General features: G+C 38.8%; 1 protein-coding gene across 1 annotated transcript in view; it reads right to left on the bottom strand.

The window, feature by feature from the left end:
- Positions 1-10,408, bottom strand: part of Chm (choroideremia (Rab escort protein 1)) — a 216,403-nt gene extending 205,995 nt beyond the window's left edge. Inside the window, exon 1 of the mRNA XM_013024996.1 lies at positions 10,332-10,408. Coding sequence (XP_012880450.1) covers positions 10,332-10,380 — 49 coding nt within the window. The 5' untranslated portion in view covers positions 10,381-10,408. The remainder of the gene's footprint in view (positions 1-10,331) is intronic.
- Between the last annotated feature and the right edge of the window lie 9,709 nt (positions 10,409-20,117).

Below are 20,117 nucleotides of genomic sequence, written 5' to 3'. Positions count from 1 at the left end.
GGCTGCAATGCTTGGTAAGAAATGTACGCATTATCCTGCCCATGCAATTGTAACCCCTCTGTACAGTATGTTCACAAATAAAATAAAATTAAATTAAAAAAAATAAAATAAAAAATAAAAAAAGAATAGATTAGTATATTAATAGGGCTGGAATAGGAGGCTAAAGTTTTAAAGGGGATGCAGGCACCAATGCCTCACGCCTGTAATCCTAGCTACTCAGGAGGCTGAGATCTGAAAAGTTCCCATGAGACTCTTATCTCCAATTAACAACTCAAAACCTGGAAGGGGCACTGTGGCTCAAGTGGTAGAGTGTTAGCCTTGAACACAAAGAGGCCCAGCAACAGTGTCCAGGCCCTGAGTTCAAGCCCTGCAACAAACAAAAAGTAAAGGGGGCGGATTTAAAAGGAAAAGCTCATCCTCTACAACAAAACTTTCACATGAGTTAGTTTAAATATAAAAATTGAAATACAATAAAAGAAAGGGAAATCTTGGAATTAAGGAAAGGGCTTTACATGGATCTACAAAAATCCGAAGCCAAAAAATAAAATGTTTCAGAGACTTGACAATATAAAAAAACTGCATTTTCACACCAGAAACTATCATAAAAGACAAACTTCCATAGGACAATAGGAACATACACAAAAAATAACAGTTCAAATCTATTACAAGCCAATATCCCCAATAAACAGAGATGTAAAAATCCTCAACCAACAACCAGAAACCGAAATTCATCAGAACATGAAAAAAGATTATTCACATGTGAAGAAAAACATTCTTCATACTGTTCTCATACTATTTCCTACAATTACATGTGAGTTTAATCATTATCTCCAAATAAAATATCCTTTAAAAGAGCACTGAACAATGCCAGCAGCCAGAGTTTAAGCCCCAGGATTGGCAACAAAAAAAAGAGGAATATTCATGAAATATTATAAAGAAAATAACCAAAAGTATCAAACTGGCATCTATAGGGCATGGTGGTGAACAATTGTAGCTATAAGAACTCAAAAAGGGGCTGGGAAGATGGCTCAGTGGTAGAGCGCTTGCCTTGCATGCATGAGGCCCTGGGTTCGATTCCTTAGCACCACATAAGCAGAAAAAGCTGGAAGTGGTGCTGTGGCTCAAGTGGTAGAGCACTAGCCTTGAGCTGAAGAGCTGAGGGGCAGTGCCCAGGCCCAGAGTTCAGGCCCCACGACCAGCAAAAAAAAAAAAAAAAATCTCAAAAAGATAAAGTGGGATGATTGTGAGTTCAAGGCCATCCTATCTTAAATCCTTCCCTCAAAATACAGCACCAACAAGAAACACTTTTATAAACAAAAGCACACATACATCTATACAAAAAAAGAGGAAAATTGGAACTGGAAGCACGGCTCAAGTGGTAGAACACCAGCCATGAACGAAAAGGTTCAGTGAGTATGAGGTCCTGAGTTCAAGCCCAGTACCTAAACACACACACACACACACACACACACACACACACACACGTTTATAAGTAGATATATAAAAATGTTGCCTTTATTATTTTTTTGGTGGTACTGAGGTTTGAACTCAGGCCTCATGGTTGTTCGGCAGGCAGTCTACCAAGTCCCTTATCTCCAACTCTTTTTTGCCTTTAGTTATTTTCCAGTTAGGACTTCACATGTCTACCCAGCGCCAGACTGGGACTGAGATCCTCCCAGTAGCTGGAATTACAGACATAAAATGGATAAGAGATAACAGTCACCTCAGAAAGGATTATTGTAGGAATCAAATGACTTAATGAATGTGGAAGGGAAGGGAAGAAAGGGCAGGGAAAGGGGAAGGGCAAAGGGAAGGGGAAGGGGTAGAGGAAGGGAAAAGGAAAGGGGTAGAGGAAGGGAAAAGGAAAGGAAAGGAGACATGTGAAAAAGCTACTGGGAAGAAAAAACACTTTTTGAAAGATGACTAAAAATCATGGCTGGCTTGTTGGTTAAGATGGGGGAGGGTCCTCACTTTTTGTCCAGACTGGCCTGAAGCCTTTTTCCTCCAGATCTCCACTTCAACAGAAGAATAGCTAGCTTGAATTACTGGGCCACTATGCCTGGCTATCCATCTATACATCCATTCATACATATATACATACATTTACCAATCCTAGGGATTGAACTCAGGGCCTAGGTACTGACCTGGAGCTTTGTTTTTTTTCTTTTTTCTTTTTTTTTTTTTTCCGCTGATCCTGAAGCTTGAACTCAGGGCCTGGGCTCTGTCCCTTGAGCCTCTTTGTGCTCAAGGATAGCGCTCTACCACTGGAGCCACAGTGCCACTCCAGCATTTTTTTTTTTGAGAAATTTATGTCTCATGGTGGGGGCGGGGGGAGGCAGGGTTGGGAATGTGGCTTAGTGATACAGTGCTTGCCTAGTATGTATGAGGTTCAATTCCTTAGTATCACATAAACAAAAAATAATAATAAAATTGTATTTTTATTTTTTCTCCCCCACCACCCCCACTCCTCCCTACACTACCACCCCCAAGGTTGTAAAGTTCATTTCCAATATACTGTGCTGTGGATATCCTTGTTGCAATGGGTCATCCTGTGTCCTTGTTTCAGAGTCTTGTTATTCCCCTTCCCCTCCCCAGATTAGACATATGTATATACAAGATGCAGGGTAAAATCAAGTACAGTGACAACAGGGGATATGCCATAGGGGAAAAAACATAGAAAGGAAACAACAACAAAAATAAAATCACATGGTACATTTAAAACAATAACAATAAAGACAGACCTCTTGTGTCCATATCTTGGAGTTCATTTCACTTAGCATTATCTTATATGTCATATGCACATGGCTTTTGAGCTTTTCAGCTCATCTGATATGCTTATCCTATATGAATACTAATTATTGCAAATAAGGGAAACCATGGGACCTATGTTTCTTTGGGACTGGGTTACTTCACTTAATATGATTTTTTCCAAATCTTTCCATTTCCTAACAAATGGGGTGGTGGTGTTCTTTCTGATGGAAGCATAGAATACCATTGTACATATATACCACAATGAAATTATATTTTTTAAAAAATTCTCATGGTTCCTGTACCGGCTGGCTGTGAACCATGATCCTCAGATCTCAGCTTCCTGAGAAACTCGGGTTGCAGGCATGAGACACAGGCACCTGGCTACCTCTGAGTCTCATTTGCTCATGGCTACCAGTCTACCACTTGAGCCACATATCCACTTCCAGCTTTTTGGTGGTTAATTGGAGATTAAAAGTCTCACAGGACGGGCACCAGTGGCTCATGCCTGTAATTCTAGCTACTTAGGAGGCTAAGATCTGAGGATCCCAGTTCAAAGCCAGTAAAGTCTATGAGAATCTTATCTCCAATTACCCACCAGAAAACCAGAAGTGGTGCTGTGGCTTAAGTGGTAGAGCACTAGCCTTGATGTGAAGAGCTCAGGGACAGCGCCCAGGCTTCTGAGTAGCTACAATTACTGGTACCTGATCTACTTTTGTTTTTTTGTTTTGTTTTGTTTGGGTTTTGGTTTTAGGAGAGGGCCCATGGAGAAAAAAAAATATTCCCAAACCTATCCTGTCAATCATGATGTAGCATAAATGCTGACTGTTGTTGAAAACTATAGGAACAAAAAGAGCAGTCAATCAAAATAGAAGCTTCAGGGATGTGGGATAGGTAGCTCAGTAGTAAGTGCTTTTCTAGCACTTTCAAAGTGAGTTCTACCCCCATCATAGAAAGGAAAACAAAGCTTCCCAGGAACAATGAGTCCCAACTTCAGCTACAACACTGTACCCAAAAGTAAAGAACACTACAAAAGACACAAAAATGTTAAACCTTAACATTCCCAAAAATTATTTCAGTGAGCAATTTTAGATCTTGAAACCAATGAGGAAATCCTATTGAACCACATTGTATTTTAAAATGTGGCTATAGTCTCTGGTCCCAAGTACTGCCAAGGCTTTAGTGGGTATGATTCTTCTGAAATAAATACAACCAAATCATTTTGATCACTTTCAACTACAAATTGATACGGATAACACAATACTTTCAGTAAAGCCCTGACATGAAGCTACCATTGGCATCAGAATTTTAATGTCAACAGGAATACCACCCCACAAAAAACTGCCAACCACAAACCTAAGGCAAACTAATCTAATCCTGATAACATAACGTATTTTTCCACTTTGAAGAATCAGTCCAACAAGCCCAATCTAGTATCTCATCCTTAGTCAGAGCTACTGCAATTCTACTGTTTGACCTGGGTCAAATCTAACTGTGCCTCAGGCTCACCATTTGTAAAATGGATAGGAGATGGCATTTGCCACAGACAGGGTTATTGTGCTTACCAAATGACTTAATGAATTGGTCTGAACAAAAAAATAATGTGTGAGACTTCAGAAAAGAACAAGCACATGTTAGCACTTTTCTAAATGTGATAAAAAACTAAATCAGCCAAGTAGTACACCATTACCAACTTAAGCTCCTAGTGAAATTCAATATGAGATGAAACACACATCAAGCATTATACTGACAAAACTGTGCTTGATTTCTTTTATTTGCAAGCTTTTTAACAACTCTATATGAGAACATGCTTTAATAAATCCATGTATATGATAAATTATTCTCTTTTTAGCTGGGCACTGTGGCTCATGCCTGTCATCCTAGCTACTCAGAAGGCTGAGATCTGAGGATCGAGGTTCGAAGCCAACTCAGACAGGAAAGCCTCTGAGACACTTATCTCCAAGTAACCACCAGAAAACCAGAAGTGGAACTATGGCTCTAAGTGGTAAAGTGCTATCTTCGAGCACAAAAGCCCACAAACAGCTCCCAAGCCCTGAGTTCAAGCCTCATGAACACCCAAAAAAAATTATTCTCTTTTTAAACTATTCCTTAAGGAAATAATTAGAAAAGCAAAACGACAGTAAATTGACCATTCAAAAGACCATCAGTAGCTGGGCACGATAGTGTAAGTCTTATAATCCCAGCACTCAGAAGGCTGAGGAAGGAAGATCTCAAGTTCAAGGCCAGCTGGGCTACATAATGAAAGTATGTCTAAAAAAAAACCCTATTTTAGCTGGGTGCCAATCCCTCATGCCTGTAATCCTAGCTACTCAGAAGGCTGAGATCTGAGGATCACACAGTTCAAAGCCAACCCAGGCAGGAAAGTCCGTGAAACTCTTATCTCCAATTAACTACCAGAAAACCGGAAGTGGTGCTGTGGCTCAAGTGGTAGAGCACTCACCTTGAGCTGAAGAGCTGAGGGATAGCGCCCAAGCCCAGAGTTCAAGCCCCACAACCAGAGTGGGGGGGGGGAAACTGCCTGGCACTGGAGGCTCAGGACTATAATCCTGGCTGAGATCTGAGGATTAAGGTTCAAAGCCAGCCCAGGAAGGGAAAGTCTGTGAGACTTTTATTTCCAATAAACCACTCAAAAAACCAGAAGTGGGTCAAGTGGTAAAGTATAGCCTTGAGCTAAAAAGCTAATGGACAGCACCTAGGCCCAGAGTTCAAGCTCCATGACAGACCAAAAAAGAAAAATTATTGGCCACAAAAAGATGTTTCCAAAATATTTCCAGTCTCTCTACACAATATATTATAGACAGGGCCCTGACAGTGATTTTTAGGCTACTGTGCATTTCAGACCATTTACAAATAACAGGCACAACCTAACTTTTTAGCTAACAGACTACACTACAACTGAATAGCAGATGATTTAGAATGAGTAACAGGTCAATTATAGGAATTATAATTGTTTCTGTGCATTGGGATTTTATGTTAAACATGAGAATGTGAGGGTGAGCAGCCACATTTGATTTTAATTGCTATAGCCTGGGTAATCCAAAACATCCGGAGAACACTGGAGGAAATGAGAAAATGACAAGAGGCATGGGAGATGGAAATCAGGTTGCTGAGGGAACTCTGGTAACAGATGTGGCTCTATCAGTGGGATTGGCTCAAATTTATAATTTACAGCAAAGGAGCAGCAGCTCAGAAAGAGTCTTCTCCAGGCTTAGAAAAAACTCCCCTTACTTTTTCTAGGTACTGAGCAAAAAAGGAAAAAGGCCTAAATGCAGAGTATTTTTCAGAAGAGTAAAATTGGTAGATTTTTTTTAGTTCCTTCAGTATTTGTTACAACTGAAAAGGAAATATTCCCACATAGTACATCACAAGTAAAATGAATTAAAAATTTGTTCAAAACAAACAATAAAATAATGAAAGCTGGTGAACAAAACAAAAGCAAGAAAATCTGTAAGCCATCAGGTAAGAAATCTGATAGAAATCGCAGTAATAGACATACAAGGTCTTTCCAGCAAGCAGTCAGTGGAGAGAGGAAAATGAATCAGACACTTGAGTCCTTCCATTGCTCTCCATGGAAATCATGAGCCCTTCCTGGAAAGTATTCAGGCAGTAATAATAGTAATAAAAGCACCTCTGTGGGGCTTTATGGGCCATAAAAATCAACTCCATTTTCTAAGCACTTACTGAACATTTTATAGAAATTATTTCTTTCAATCTTCCATACAGCTCTGTGAAATTCAACCTATTTAGAAAGAGGCTAAACCTTAAACAGGTTAAAGAATATGTGCAATGTGGCACAAGAGCCATAGATTCAAACCCAGCTTGTCTGTTTACAGGGCTAAATGATCAACCACTACATTATATTGCCCAAATAAGACACATGCATGTCAGGGCTGGGAAGTTGGCTCAGTGGTAGAGTGCTTGCCTTGCATGCATGAGGCCCAGGGTTCGATTCCTCAGCACCACATAAGCAGAAACAAGCCAGGAAGTGGTTCTGTGGCTTAAGTGGTAGGGCACTAGCGCTGAGCTGAAGAGCTGAGGGACAGCGCCCAGGCAGAGTTCAGGCCCCAGGATCAACCAAAAAAAAAAAAAAAAAAGATACATGCATGTCAAAGTAATTGCAATAAATGGATGGTATAATATTGTTTACACAAAGAATTTTTGAAATACGATTCCACTTTGTAAATCAACTGGTCAGTACTCCCTATATATGTGTGTATAAATAAAACACATTCATCCTTACTACATGTACTGTATTGTACCTCCTTGTTTGAAATGCTATAATTCAGGTCAGTCACTGGTGGCTCACCCCTGTAATCCTAGCTACTCAGGAGACTGAGATCTGAGGACTGTGGTTTGAAGCCAGCACAAGCAGAAAGGTCCCTGAGATTATCTCTATTTAACTACCAAAAAAAAAAAGCACAAAGTGGAGCTGTTGCTGAAGTAGTAGAGTGCAATAAAGCTCAAGGACATTTCAAGCCCCAGGACAAGAGTGCATGTGTACACACAAATGCGCGTGCACATACGCACACGCACGCGCGCGTGCACACACACACACACACACAGCTTAATTCATGTCATACCCCACAAACAAGTAGAGTCTTGCAATTTTCAAAAGGCCTGCTCTAAACAGTTGTATGGATATTTTGAAATACAAAGGGAAGGATATGTTAGTACTGTGATGTGAGAACCACACACATGCATCCTGAGAGATGATTAAATAAGACATAAATATAGGCAATCACTATGTTAAGCCTGGCATAAATGATTAGTCTTTACAATGCTTCCTACAGCATCAATATACTCCAAGGTTTAAAGAAATGAAGGTACTCTATTATCATAATTCATAATCAAGGCCTTCCAAGGTTAGCAAACTTAACATTTCAATTCAAAACAGTCAAGCCTGGGCTGGGAAGGTGGCTCAGTGGTAGAGCGCTTGCCTTGCATGCCTAAGACCCTGGGTTCGATTCCTCAGCACCACATAAGCAAAAAGAAAAAAAAAGCTGGAAGTGGCGCTGTGCTCAAGTGGTAGAATGCTAGCCTTGAGCTGAAGAGCTGAGGGACAGCACCCAGCCCCAGAGTTAAGGCCCCACAACTGGACCCAAAAAAAAAAAATCAAGCCAGGCACTGGTGGCTCATGCCACCATTAGCTAGGATTCTAGCTACTCATGAGGCTGAGATCTGAGGATGGAGGCTCAAAGCCAGCCCAGCCAAGAAAGTCCAGGAGACTCTTATCTCCAGTTAACCACCAGAAAAACAGAAGTGGTGCTCAAAGTGGTAGAGCACTAGCCTTGAGCTGAAGAGCTGAAGGACAGCACTCAGTCCCAAGTTCAAGCCCCACAACTGATCAAAAAAAGAAAAAAAAACTTTATTTGAAATTTAACTTCACATATGTTATTCTTTGTTTTGTCAGCCATAGATCTTGAACTCAGGGTTTGGGTGCTGTCCCTGAGCTCTTTCCCTCAAGCCAGTGTTCTACCACTTGAGCCACAATACCACTTCTGGTTTTCTAGTGGTTATTTGAAGATAAGAGTCTAACTGACTTTCTTGCTCATGGTGGCTTTGAATTGCAATCCTCACATCTCAGCCTCCTGAGGATTACAGGTGTTAGCCACTGGTGCCTGGCAAAGTTATTCTCACACCTTAAAAAGAAACATTACCCTCAAAGAAGAAATCTAAAATGAGCCTTTTTTTCCAATTACAAGATTCTACCTGATAGAATTTTCTGGATTATAGTATTTTCTGATTCTACCTCTATTCTAAATGGATAGATGTAACCAATATTTTGAGGTATACCAGAAAAAAAATTTATAACAAGAATTGACAGTACTTAAAAACAAGAATTGGCACTCATCAATTAAAATGTGAAACTAAATAATAAAATCTACATTCAAATTTAAAATACAAGTTTCCTACTTAAGAAAGAGAAAGGTAAGTAGAATATGAACTCAAGTACATTTTTTTAATCTATAAAGCAGATGTGTGGTTTTTTGCAGTTTTAGGGTAAACTGAAAAAAAAGTAATTGTCTATTAGCTATTTCAAGCTTTTAAACAAAATCTGTTTATAGTAGCTTCAACCACGTTATCTACAGCAATGTAATTATTTTCAGACTGGGAATAAACTTGCACTTGGTGCTCTGTAAACAATTCCTGGGTATATCTAGAATACGAGTTTCTGGCTGGACAAAAGTACTTATAGGATATCTAATTTATCTTCCCATATTCAAAAAAAAGGAAACTGGTATATTAAGTGTCAAGCCTTCCCAACTCATACAACCAATTAATAACCAAGAGAGGTCTAGAACCATTTTCCTCTTATTTCCACAGATATAGGTCAACTCTGAGGATGAGATCTGATTTACTTTCTGGGAAGGAATAGGCCTTTAAAATTTACCAGCCATGTGGTCATTGGCTAGATTTCCAAGATCCCTTTTCCTCTTCTACAAATATAAATACCAATTCTAACAATTTTGTGAGGATTATATCTGGCGTAACTGCCATTGATTAGAAAATAACAAGCATTTAAAAACTGGTAGCATTTTTTTTTTTACTCCAATCCTGGAAACATGGCTGTTCCTCCTGTTTGGGAAGAGAAAGAAACTGATTTCACTAACCTAATGAACAGGGTCCCATCCACTGGAACTTCTCTGGTCCACTACATTACACAAACAGATACCACCACCCAATGCCCTCTTTCATTCTATCCAAAGTTCATCTCTTAATATGTGAAAAAATATTGAACTGCTGCTAAATGACTGTATGTTTAATTTGTCATCCAGAATTTGCAGGGGAAGGGGGAACTGGCTCCACCCAAAATATGGAGAATAAATACAGGGCAAGATAGGTCACACAGCTGAACCAGAACTCAGGAGCTTGTTCTCAGCATGTTTAGGCATGAATAGTAGAAAGCAAAATGCTTGCTTTCAGCATCATGAGGCAGGAATAATGGTGACCTCAACAAAATACAGCTCCTTGGGCTTCTCAACACACACATATACACAAAAAAGAGAGAAGAAAATTTCCTTTCCCTTGTAAATATGCACATAGGTAACAATTGAGCATCTTCTTGTAAATTTATATATTAGGCTGTATCCGAGCGTCACTGTACCCTAAGATCATATAAATATATGGGGGAAAACAAAACTATGAAATGCCGACGGGGAAAAAAAACAAAAACAACCATGGAGAATATCACCTTGAAATCACCAGAAGGAAATCATAATGTCATGCCAAAGTCGTCTCCACTGATTAAAATCTTGACCCTTCATTCTTATGACACTGCAGACCCACCTCCCTCTAAGGAAATCAAGAAGAATCACTGCCGCGACCAACCTCAGCAATCAGCAGCGACCCAGTCGAACCTTGGATCTAAAAACACCGTGGGTCAAAGCCCCTTCCTGGAGCTGCTAAATCCGGCGCTGACTCCAGACTACCTCACTTCCTTTCGGTCCTCCCTCCCGTGCTCGATCCTAGGCATTTCTCGCCAAGGCTTGTCAGTGACAGAAAAACTAGGAATAAGACAGACTTTGTTCGCGTTGTCTGAGGAATACCAGAGCCACACATACCCGTCCCCATTACGATCACATCAAACTCCGAAGGGAGATTATCCGCCATCTTGACAGGAACGTGTCATGTGACTATTGCCTGTTCGTATTTAAGCAATCCCCGAATTGAAGACGGAAAGAAAAGCAGTGCATTGTGGGTATTGTAGTTCTCAGGTGGAAGGTTCAGGTAGACACTATCGCATTGCATTTCCAATGTTTACAGAAATGCTGAACCACTACTCTTTTTCCTGGCTGAGTGCAGTAGTTCAGTTTAGTCTAAAAATGTACGTACTTTTTACATGTCTGGCTGAGATGAATTTGGAAAGACTTAAGTACCCCTTAACAATGATGAAACAACTGTTAGGATATTTGTTACTGGGGAGGAAATTGAAAGGGGCTTGCTCTGAGAACAAAGGTTCCAGCCTGCAAAGCTCTTTACCCTAGAGGGTCTCATTTTGGCCTCCAAGCCATGAATAGGCACAGCCTTGTTTTCAAATTATGTTCCTTCTCCTTTTCATCTTTTATCTTCCCCCTAGAAAAATTCTATTCTGGTACCCCCAGAATAGAATGCTTGCAGTGCTCATACTTCTAGTTAATTCAAACAGCCACTCTAACAATACATTTTTGCAAAATTAACATCACTTTACAAAGGGGGGCGGGGAATGAGCATTTAAAAGAATAATAGATGGTTTGGCAAATATGTTGGTGTATATCTATAATCCCAGCATTCAGAAGGCAGAAACACAAGGACCATTAGTTCGAAGCTACTCTGGGCTAAAGAGCAAGTCTTTGTTCCAAAGAATAATTATAATAAAAATTTTAGGGCCTGGAGACATGGCTCAGTTGGCAGAGCACCAGAAAATGAGCAAAAGCATCAGGTACAGAATTCCAAGCCCCAGTCTTGGACAAAGAAAAAAATTTAATAGATGCTGAATAATTATTTATTGAAAGTCAGAATCTGATTTTCTGCCCAAATAAAAGAAGTCCATATATGATTCTCCTAATAAGCAATTGCTGAAATGACTACAGTGTCCTTTATATCAAAGTGATTGTATTTGAAAAAAGAATTTCAAACTGTCTTTGCCAAGTTGCTAACACAGTTCTCATGTAAATTTTCAAAGTCTGTCACCTACCACTCCCCATATTTAAAATGTTTTCTGAAGCTAGGTGCTGCTAGTGGTTTATACCCGTAATCCTAGCATCTCAGGAGGCTGAGATCTGAGAATCATAGTTTAAAGCCAATCCAAATATGAAAGTTGTGAGGCTTTTATCTCTAATTAATTACCCAAAAGCCAGAAGTGCAGCTGGGGTTCAAGTGGTAGACCACCAGCCTTGAGTAAAACCCTCAGGGACAACACCCAGGAACTCTCTCTTTCTCTCTCTCTCTCTGTCTCTCTGTCTCTCTGTCTCTCTGTCTCTCTCTCTCTGTCTCTCTCTCTCTCTCTGATACACACACACACACACACATATGCATAGATTAATCAGACTCACTTCTTTCCATCTCCCTTCTCTCCTCCATTCCCAAACCAATGTCAGCAAGCTTCATTTGTCCATTTTCACACAAGTACATGAAGTATTTTGACCATATTCACTCTTTCCCTTTCTACATTCATCCCCCCACCTTCCCACAAGTACTCAGTGCCACACATAGTTCCTGTGTTAGTACAATAACCAGCAAAAAAAACAAAAGTGAAGATTTTATGTTACCAATCAATATAGCAATATTTTCACTGAACTTATCACAGGAGTCCTTCCTGTTGTTCATTTTTAGATGTATGTTTATTGGCCAGAAGGGTTTGACTTTGGTATTTTACACAAACTGGGTTGAACTCTTGCTTTACTCTCACCTTGCCCGTCCTTGCTACCCCCTATTGTTCAACAACCCTCTGTTAGTTTCATTATTCCACCTTCATTCACAGGTGGAATATATTTCAATAGATTTCAGTATTGTTCACTCTGTAATAGACAGGCCCATGATAACAAGCATCGTATAGGAATGTGTTTATTTATATGTTTCCATTTTTATCTAGAATCTATACCTGAGAGAAAACATGAGGCTATGTAGATATTTTACAAGAATTCCAAAATACATCAAAAACAAGGTGCAGTAATGGTACATCATCCATCTTCCCAGATGATTACAGTCCCTCACAATTTCTTCTGGCCAAGTTTCTGATCAAACTCAAATAAGCTATTTCCTTAATATGTAATGATTTTAACATTCTCAGCTAACATTTATTTTTAAGATCAAGAATAAGAAATATCTAACCTGATTTAAACATTAATGTGTACATATATCAAAATATCACATAATATTCCATGAATTTGTGAAGTTTGTATATGAGTTAAAAAATAATAAAATAGCCAAGAGCTGGTAACTCACACGTATAATCCTAGCTATTCAGGAAGACAAAAACTGAGGATCATGGTTCAAAGCCAGTCTCGGCAGAGCTGAGACTTTCATCTTCATTTAAGCATCAAAAATGTGAAAGTGAAACTATAGCTCCAGTGGTAGAAGCTCTAGCCTTGAGCAAAATAAAACACCACAGAGCCACAGAGACAGTACCTATTCCCTGAGTTCAAACCTTGGGACCATCACAAAAATAAATGTACTTTTATATATTCCCTCCATACACTTCCGCTAATTAATTTTAATAAGAATAAATTCAAAGTTCCAGATTCAGATTCTTATCTCCAATTGACCAGAAGTGACGATTATATAATGTATGTGTATAGCTATTTTTAAAGTTAACATGTGAGTTATTCACAACCTCTCTGGCCCTGCACACAACTTAAAAAATATTTGCCTTCTAAGATGCCCTGGAAGTTAAGCATGTAAATATATTTATGTTTATATTAATTTAATGATCGTGCAAGTTGATAACAGGAAAGCAGAGATATTCATTTACTGGATTATCCCAGACATCTAGATGAGCATCTGTAATCAAATATGTTAGTAAATATTACTAGAATATAAAAGGGTAAAGACATAATACTTTCCTGAGAAATCTTTAACACTATGGAAAGGGTTTGGTTTGGTTTGTTTTTGTGCTGGTCCTGAAGCTATCAAACCAAGATCCTCAAATCTCAACTTCCTGACACAGGATTACATGCGTGAGCCACCAGTGCCTGCCTTGTTTTGTTTTTGTATGTTTATCACAGAACCACTTTCCCAAAACTATATTCAAGTGATAAATAATCTGCAGGTTATTAGGAGTTCTATGATCAAGTACATTAAGGGGAAATTAAGTTAAATGATTACTGAGGTATTCAAGCTTAAACCAGCTGTATGTATTATATATACGTATGCAAACTATGAGGATTTCACAAAAACTTTTAAGCCACAAACCAAACTTTGGGCAACACTAGGTTAGGCTACACACCTGGCCTAGAATGGTGTTAGTCATATTTTCATAAATGATGATTTTGCCCCATCATCAGTGGGACATATCACCAAATGGGTTTTAGGAGTGGCAGTGGATCAGATGAATCAGAATTACTGACACACTTTTTTTCAGATATCAGTGGTGATAGTGTAGTTTGTGATCCAGGATTTATAACATTTTATACACATATGAACACACATACTGTATCCACTGCCACAGAATCCAGTGTTAGGTGCCATCAAACTAACTATTGATTTTCTAGCATAAACAAAGAGAAAAAAGTACCAGATCAATCTTGGACATCATGAGTTCTTTTTTTGCTTTGTTTTGTTGGTCATGAGGCTTGAACGTGGGGCCTAGGCACTGTCCCTGAGATTTTTTTGCTCAAGCTAACACTCTACCACTTTGCACCACAGCACCACTTCCAGTTTTCAGGTGGTTAATTAGAGATAAGAGACTCAGAAATTCAGGGTAGCTTCAAATCTGGATCCTCAAATCTCAGCCTCTTGAGTAGCTAGGATTACAGGTCTGAGCCACTGGCACCTGACTTAAGAGCAACTTTTTTTCCAGTCCTGAGGTTTAAACTCGGGGCCTAGGCTCTGTCATTTTACTCTACCACTTTGAGCTACAGTTCCACTCCCAACATCATGAGTTCTTGAAATATAAGAATGGTTCTTAGAAAACCATTCCACTTGTAGCAATGTGTATTTCTTAATACTATGAAAGAACAACAGTGAGTAGCTAATTAACACATTATAAGTTTCAGACTTAGAAAGAGAAATCTGTTTTAAATGCCAAAATACTGTCACAGCTTTTTTTAAATTAAAACTTTTTTGTCTTGAAGTTTGTGGTTGTAGTGGTAGTAAAAATTCATGACACATATTCAGGGCAGTAAAACTTAGCTAAAAATGGAGAAATTCTAGTCTATTGGAGAATAATCTCAAATTACATGGAGCTCTACTTTTGTGACCATATAAAGTGTTCAAAGAGCTTTACAGATGGAGTCAGATTCAATTTTTCCATTTCAAATGTATATAAATACTATACTATTTTCCATTTAGAGTTTATAAACTTGAGTTCTGTGAGTTCGTGTTTATTTCCATCTTTAAAAGACAATCAGGGGCTGGGAATGTGGCTTAGTGGTAGAGCGCTTGCCTAACATTCATGAAGCCCTGGGTTCTATTCCTCAGTACCACATACATAGAAAAACCTGGAAGTGCGGTAGAGTGCTAGCCTTGAGCAAAAGAAGATCAGGGACAGTGCATAGGCCCTGAGTTCAAGCCCCAGGACTGGCAAAAAAAAGACAACCAATGTCCTGAAAACAATCATTTCCACTATATCAGAAATATATATTTAACTACTAGTTTTAATAACAAAATGATTATTTGAACTATTTGTCAGCTTGTTCAATAGGGAGATATTCAGAACATATTTGCATTTTTTACATCAAAACAAAACAAAAAAATCTATGAATAATTTTGTGAATCTCTCATGAACCTTTACAGAAAGTCTTGCTGTTCTTCACTTAGCTATTTAATTGTAATGTCATAGTAACAGAAAGCAGCATACCCAATTCTACATGGATGAATAAACACATTCAATAAGGAAGATTTAACAGAGTAAATCAAACACTGGATTAAACATTTTCTGCATAACAGACCACAAAATGGGCATTCATTTTACCAATGGATCCTTGGCATTAGAAGCAAAGAGAAGTGCACACCAACATAATTAAACTGAATATTCAGTGGCCTGATTGCAAAGTTTCCCAATATTTTATCCAACTAACATCCAGTTAATTATAATTGTCTAAGTATATTCAAGCATACACTTTGAAAATATTAAGTATAAACATTATTCATTTGCATTCTATCATTCGATAAATTAGTTTTTTTCTCTTTTATTATCCCCAAGTTGAAATCAAGTAAATTTTCTGTATGGTTGTACAAAGGAAAATATTCAAACACATTGGATGGTTTTACACAATTATATTTTATTTTTAATTTTTAACAAGATAAATTATTAAAGAGATAATTGAATCTTAAAGGGTGAACTATTCCCCCCAATTTTGCTTACAAAACCACACACCAGAATTTATCTCATTAATATTCACAGTAAAAAATTTAAAACCATACTTTTATATACGCTTTCATGTTATTTATTTTATTAGTTCAGTTCATTTTTGCTAGAATGCATTCATGTTTTATTTCAATTTGAAAGGAGTTTTAATTACTCTTTATTAGAAAATTCCTGAATAGTCTAAGATACAGACATTTTATTCTCTGTAGTCTAAAGGGATAATATTTTATTAAATCTATGCCTGACTCAAACTATTAAGAACAGAAAGTTTAGCTTCATATTTGGGGTGATTATGCTAAGTTTTAATGTGAGGTAACTTGAATCACTTTTATATTCTATTGAAGGAAAAAAGCAGGAGTTTGAAGAGAAATAGATTACATGTCTGCTAAAAATCAAGAATCATCTCTGAGTTTCAATGTCTACCATTATTCAAATATTTCTGTATGAAGGCTATGTTTCCTCAAGTCCTGCCAAAAGACAGCAGCCATGTTTTAAATATCACATGACTATAAACCTTCAATCACAGTTGATTGGAGGATAAAGAGCAAAATTTGCTTCCAGGAACTTATGGCTTGCCAACATTTATATGTGAAATAGAGGCTTGATTTAGAAATTATTTATGCCCTCATATTACCTTTCAAGGTAATTCTTTTTAAATGACATGAATAAAAAATGCAATAGAACAGAAGCTTAAAGAAATAAATGAGTTTTATCTAATGGTAAAGTAGGCAGTAAGCCATTATGCAAGGCAACCATGTTATATATGGACCACAATGAAGATGAATATCAGAGTTAATCAAAGAGAAAGAAGTGTAGACTTGCATAATAGATATGCAATAGCTGTCAGAGCAAGATGCTTGGTCTCTTAGTGTATTTTTTAATATTTTTCTTGTGTTTTATGTAGTTCTTTTTTTCTCTGCTTCTAAGTTTATCTTTTACCAATCTCCTGTGACATATTTCTTTCTCCTCTTATGAAACATTTTTTTTTTGTCAGGCACAGGGCTTGAACTCTGGATCTGGGCACTGTCCTTGAGCTCTTCAGCTCAAGGCAAGTGCTCTACCACTTGAGGCACAATACCACTTCTGGTTTTCTGGTGGTTAATTGGAGTTAAGAGTCTCATGAACTTTCTTGCCCGGGCTAGCTTTGAACCACCATCCTCAGATCTGTCTCCTGAGTAGTTAGGATTCCAGGCACAAGCCACTGCTGCCTGGCTCATGAAACATTTTTTTATTAAGAGAAATGAGCAGTAGGAAAAATGGACACGTATAGGGATATTAGCCATAAAATAAATATGCAATCAAATGAAGTGCCCAACAATGAACAGATAAAGAAAATATGGTGCATTTATAGTATGAAATACTAACCAACCATTATATCATTTTCAGGCTAACGAACAGAACTAGTGATCATCATGTTGCACAAGGAAAGGTCAGTTCAAAAGACAAATATTGTGCCAGGTGCTAGTGATTGATACCTGTAATCCTAGTAACTCAGGAGGCTGAGATCTGAGGATCATGGCTCAAAGCCAGCCTGAGCAGAAAACTTTGAGACACTTATCTCCAATTAGCCACCAAAAGCCCCACAATGGAGCTGTGGCTCAAGTGGTATATCGCTAGCCTTGAGAAAAATAAAAGCTTAGGGATAGCCCCATGATTGGCACAAAAACAGAAAACAAACCAATCTTGCATATTTTCAATCATTTAGAACTTAGACATAAACTGATGATCATGATATGAAGAAGATATATGTAAAATGAGAACTAGTCTGGGAGAATCTGGTTGGAGGAAAAGATACCAAGGGGTAAAAGGGATTGAAATATATATATATATATATATATATATATATATATATATGCATACATATAATATAAACATAAATGTAAAATATATTTACATATATGTATATATATAAAGGTAGTATAACAAAATCTACCAAACACTGTTTGAAAAAGTGAGTAGGAGGTAGAAGGTATAGGAATGTAATGGAGGAGTAAACTTGGGCAAAGTACACCATATTCATCTACAGAATTATCACAATGAGGGCTGGGAAGGTGGCTCACTGGTAGAGTGCTTTCCTTGTATCCATGAGGCCTTGGCTTCAATTTCTCATAAACAGAAAAGGCTAGAAGTGGTGCTGTGGCTCAAATGGTACAGCTAGCCTTGATCTGAAGAGCTGAAGGGTAGCGCCCAGGTCCACAGTTCAAGCCCAACAACCAAAAAACAAAACAAAAAAAGAATTGTCACAATCAAATCTGCTTGTACTATTAATATATATTTGACCAGACTATCCCTGGATCGCCTAAGGATGAGGACAATCTGAGAAACAGCCCTGTGACCTAAGTATGTGAGTAGTATGCATGTTTATGGGGGTTGCCAAAGACCTAAGCCATCAGCTGACAAGAGTTTGCCCGCCAGCTTCTACAGAGGTGTTTGCTAATTATATAATTAGTTATCTAGTGACAGTAAAGACCTAGAAAGGTAACACTGCTGGATGCCCGTGGCTCATGCCTGTAATACTAGCTACTCAGGAGGCTGAGATCTGAGGATTGTGGTTCAAAGCCAGGAAAGTCCATGAGGCTCTTATCTCCAATTAACCACGAGAAAACTAGAAGTGGTGCTATGGCTCAAGTAGTAGTGCTCTATCCTTGAGCTGAAGAGCTCAGGGACAGCGCCCAGGCCCAGAGTTCAAGCCACATGACCGACAAAAAAAATTGAATGGAAGGAGTATTACACAAGAGGGAGAGTCGTTCGTGGTATGGAATTATCAAAGTGTACTGATGAGCTTAAGCAACACAGAAGAGACTTGAGCAACTATTGTATGGAGCATGGGAAAGAACTGGCCTAAGAAGAACTTTGCAGAGTCTGTTGCAATGAGATCATGAGGGCCTGGAATTTTGAATATTACAGATAACTGGAAGTTTTCAGAGATTTGCAGAGGGAAAGATATCATAAGAAAATTTTGCTGCTGGTTTAAAGGATATAGCATGGTAAAAATGAGAAGCAGAAAAAAAACAGTTAAGAGGCTACTGGAATAATTTAGAAGAGAAAGTGAGTCACAAAGCTAGATAGAGACAGTAAGAATGGAATGGGAAAGAATTTGGGAGATTCATCCATAGAATTGAGAAATCCATGTTGGCACCAATAGCTCACACTTGTAATTGTTGCTATTCAGGAGGCTTAGATCTGAGGATCACGGTTTGAAGACAGCACAGGTAGGAAGGTCTGTGAGATTATCAAAAAAGGCGGTGGTGGAGCTGTGATTCAAGCTATGGTAGAGTGCTATCCTTTAGTGTTACCCTTGAGCAAAAGAAGCTTAGAGACAGCAACCAGGCAACTGTTCAGGCCGCAGGATTAGGAAGGAAGGAAGGAAGGAAGAAAGGAGGGAGGGAGGGAGGGAGGAAGGGAGGCAGGGAGGGAAGGAAGGAAGGAAGGAAAGAAGGAAGGAAGGAAGGAATTGGTACTACAAGTGTTAGGCACCAGGCTTAGCACCATTAGGACAGGCTTGTTAACTATGCCTGAGCTGACCTTCACCTCTTGGTAGGTTGGCAGATTGAAATAAGCCTTGAGATTACATAACACAAATTTACAATCATGTGTGGGCAGAGAAATGTTAAGATGCCTGTAGCCCTGAACAAGCCCATGAGAGCAGTCTTGTGAGAGACCAGAGTCACAAAACACAGTTAAGTCATAACCAATTGCTTTACCCACAGAGAACTGAGATAAACATTTATTGCTTTAAGTTAATACATTTTGAAATAATTTGTTATTCAGTATCATGTAACTAGTGTAGATTATTATGTTTTGTTGGTGGTGGTGGTTGTCGTCATGGGGCTTGAACTCTAGGCCTGGGCACTGTCCCAGAGCTCTTTTGCTGAAGGCTAGTGCTCTAACACTTTGAACCACCATGCCACTTCTGGTTTTTCTGGTGAGATAAAAGTGCCACTTCTGGTTTTCAGGTTTTCTGGTGGAGATAGGATTCTCACGGACTGAGGTTCCGGGAAGATGGCGGAGGAGAAGCTGGATTCTGAACAAGCTCTCGCATAGAAAGCAGTTTTAGAGTTCCAGTGAACAGTCCTAAGCCAGAGAATCACACAAAGTATGCCATCAGAGGACAGAGAGTTAGGCAACAGAGGGGAAGCTAAGGCAAGGAGACACATTTAAGTGCTTGCCAGCAGCCTCCGCAGCAGCAGCAAGGTCGCAGTGGCGGCCGCAGCCATACCTGAGCCACAGAGAGCCCGGGACAAAGGAGTCAGATGCAGCGGGCGAACAGATTCTACTCAACACCAGCAAGAACCGACAAGGAGCAGACATCTTCATCCTGCAGTTTGCAGACCAGAGACGA

The sequence above is a fragment of the Dipodomys ordii genome, unplaced genomic scaffold (assembly GCF_000151885.1).
Source record: "Dipodomys ordii isolate 6190 unplaced genomic scaffold, Dord_2.0 Scaffold80, whole genome shotgun sequence".
Taxonomy (NCBI): Eukaryota; Metazoa; Chordata; class Mammalia; order Rodentia; family Heteromyidae; genus Dipodomys; species Dipodomys ordii.
This window is presented reverse-complemented; position numbering and strand designations above follow the sequence as displayed.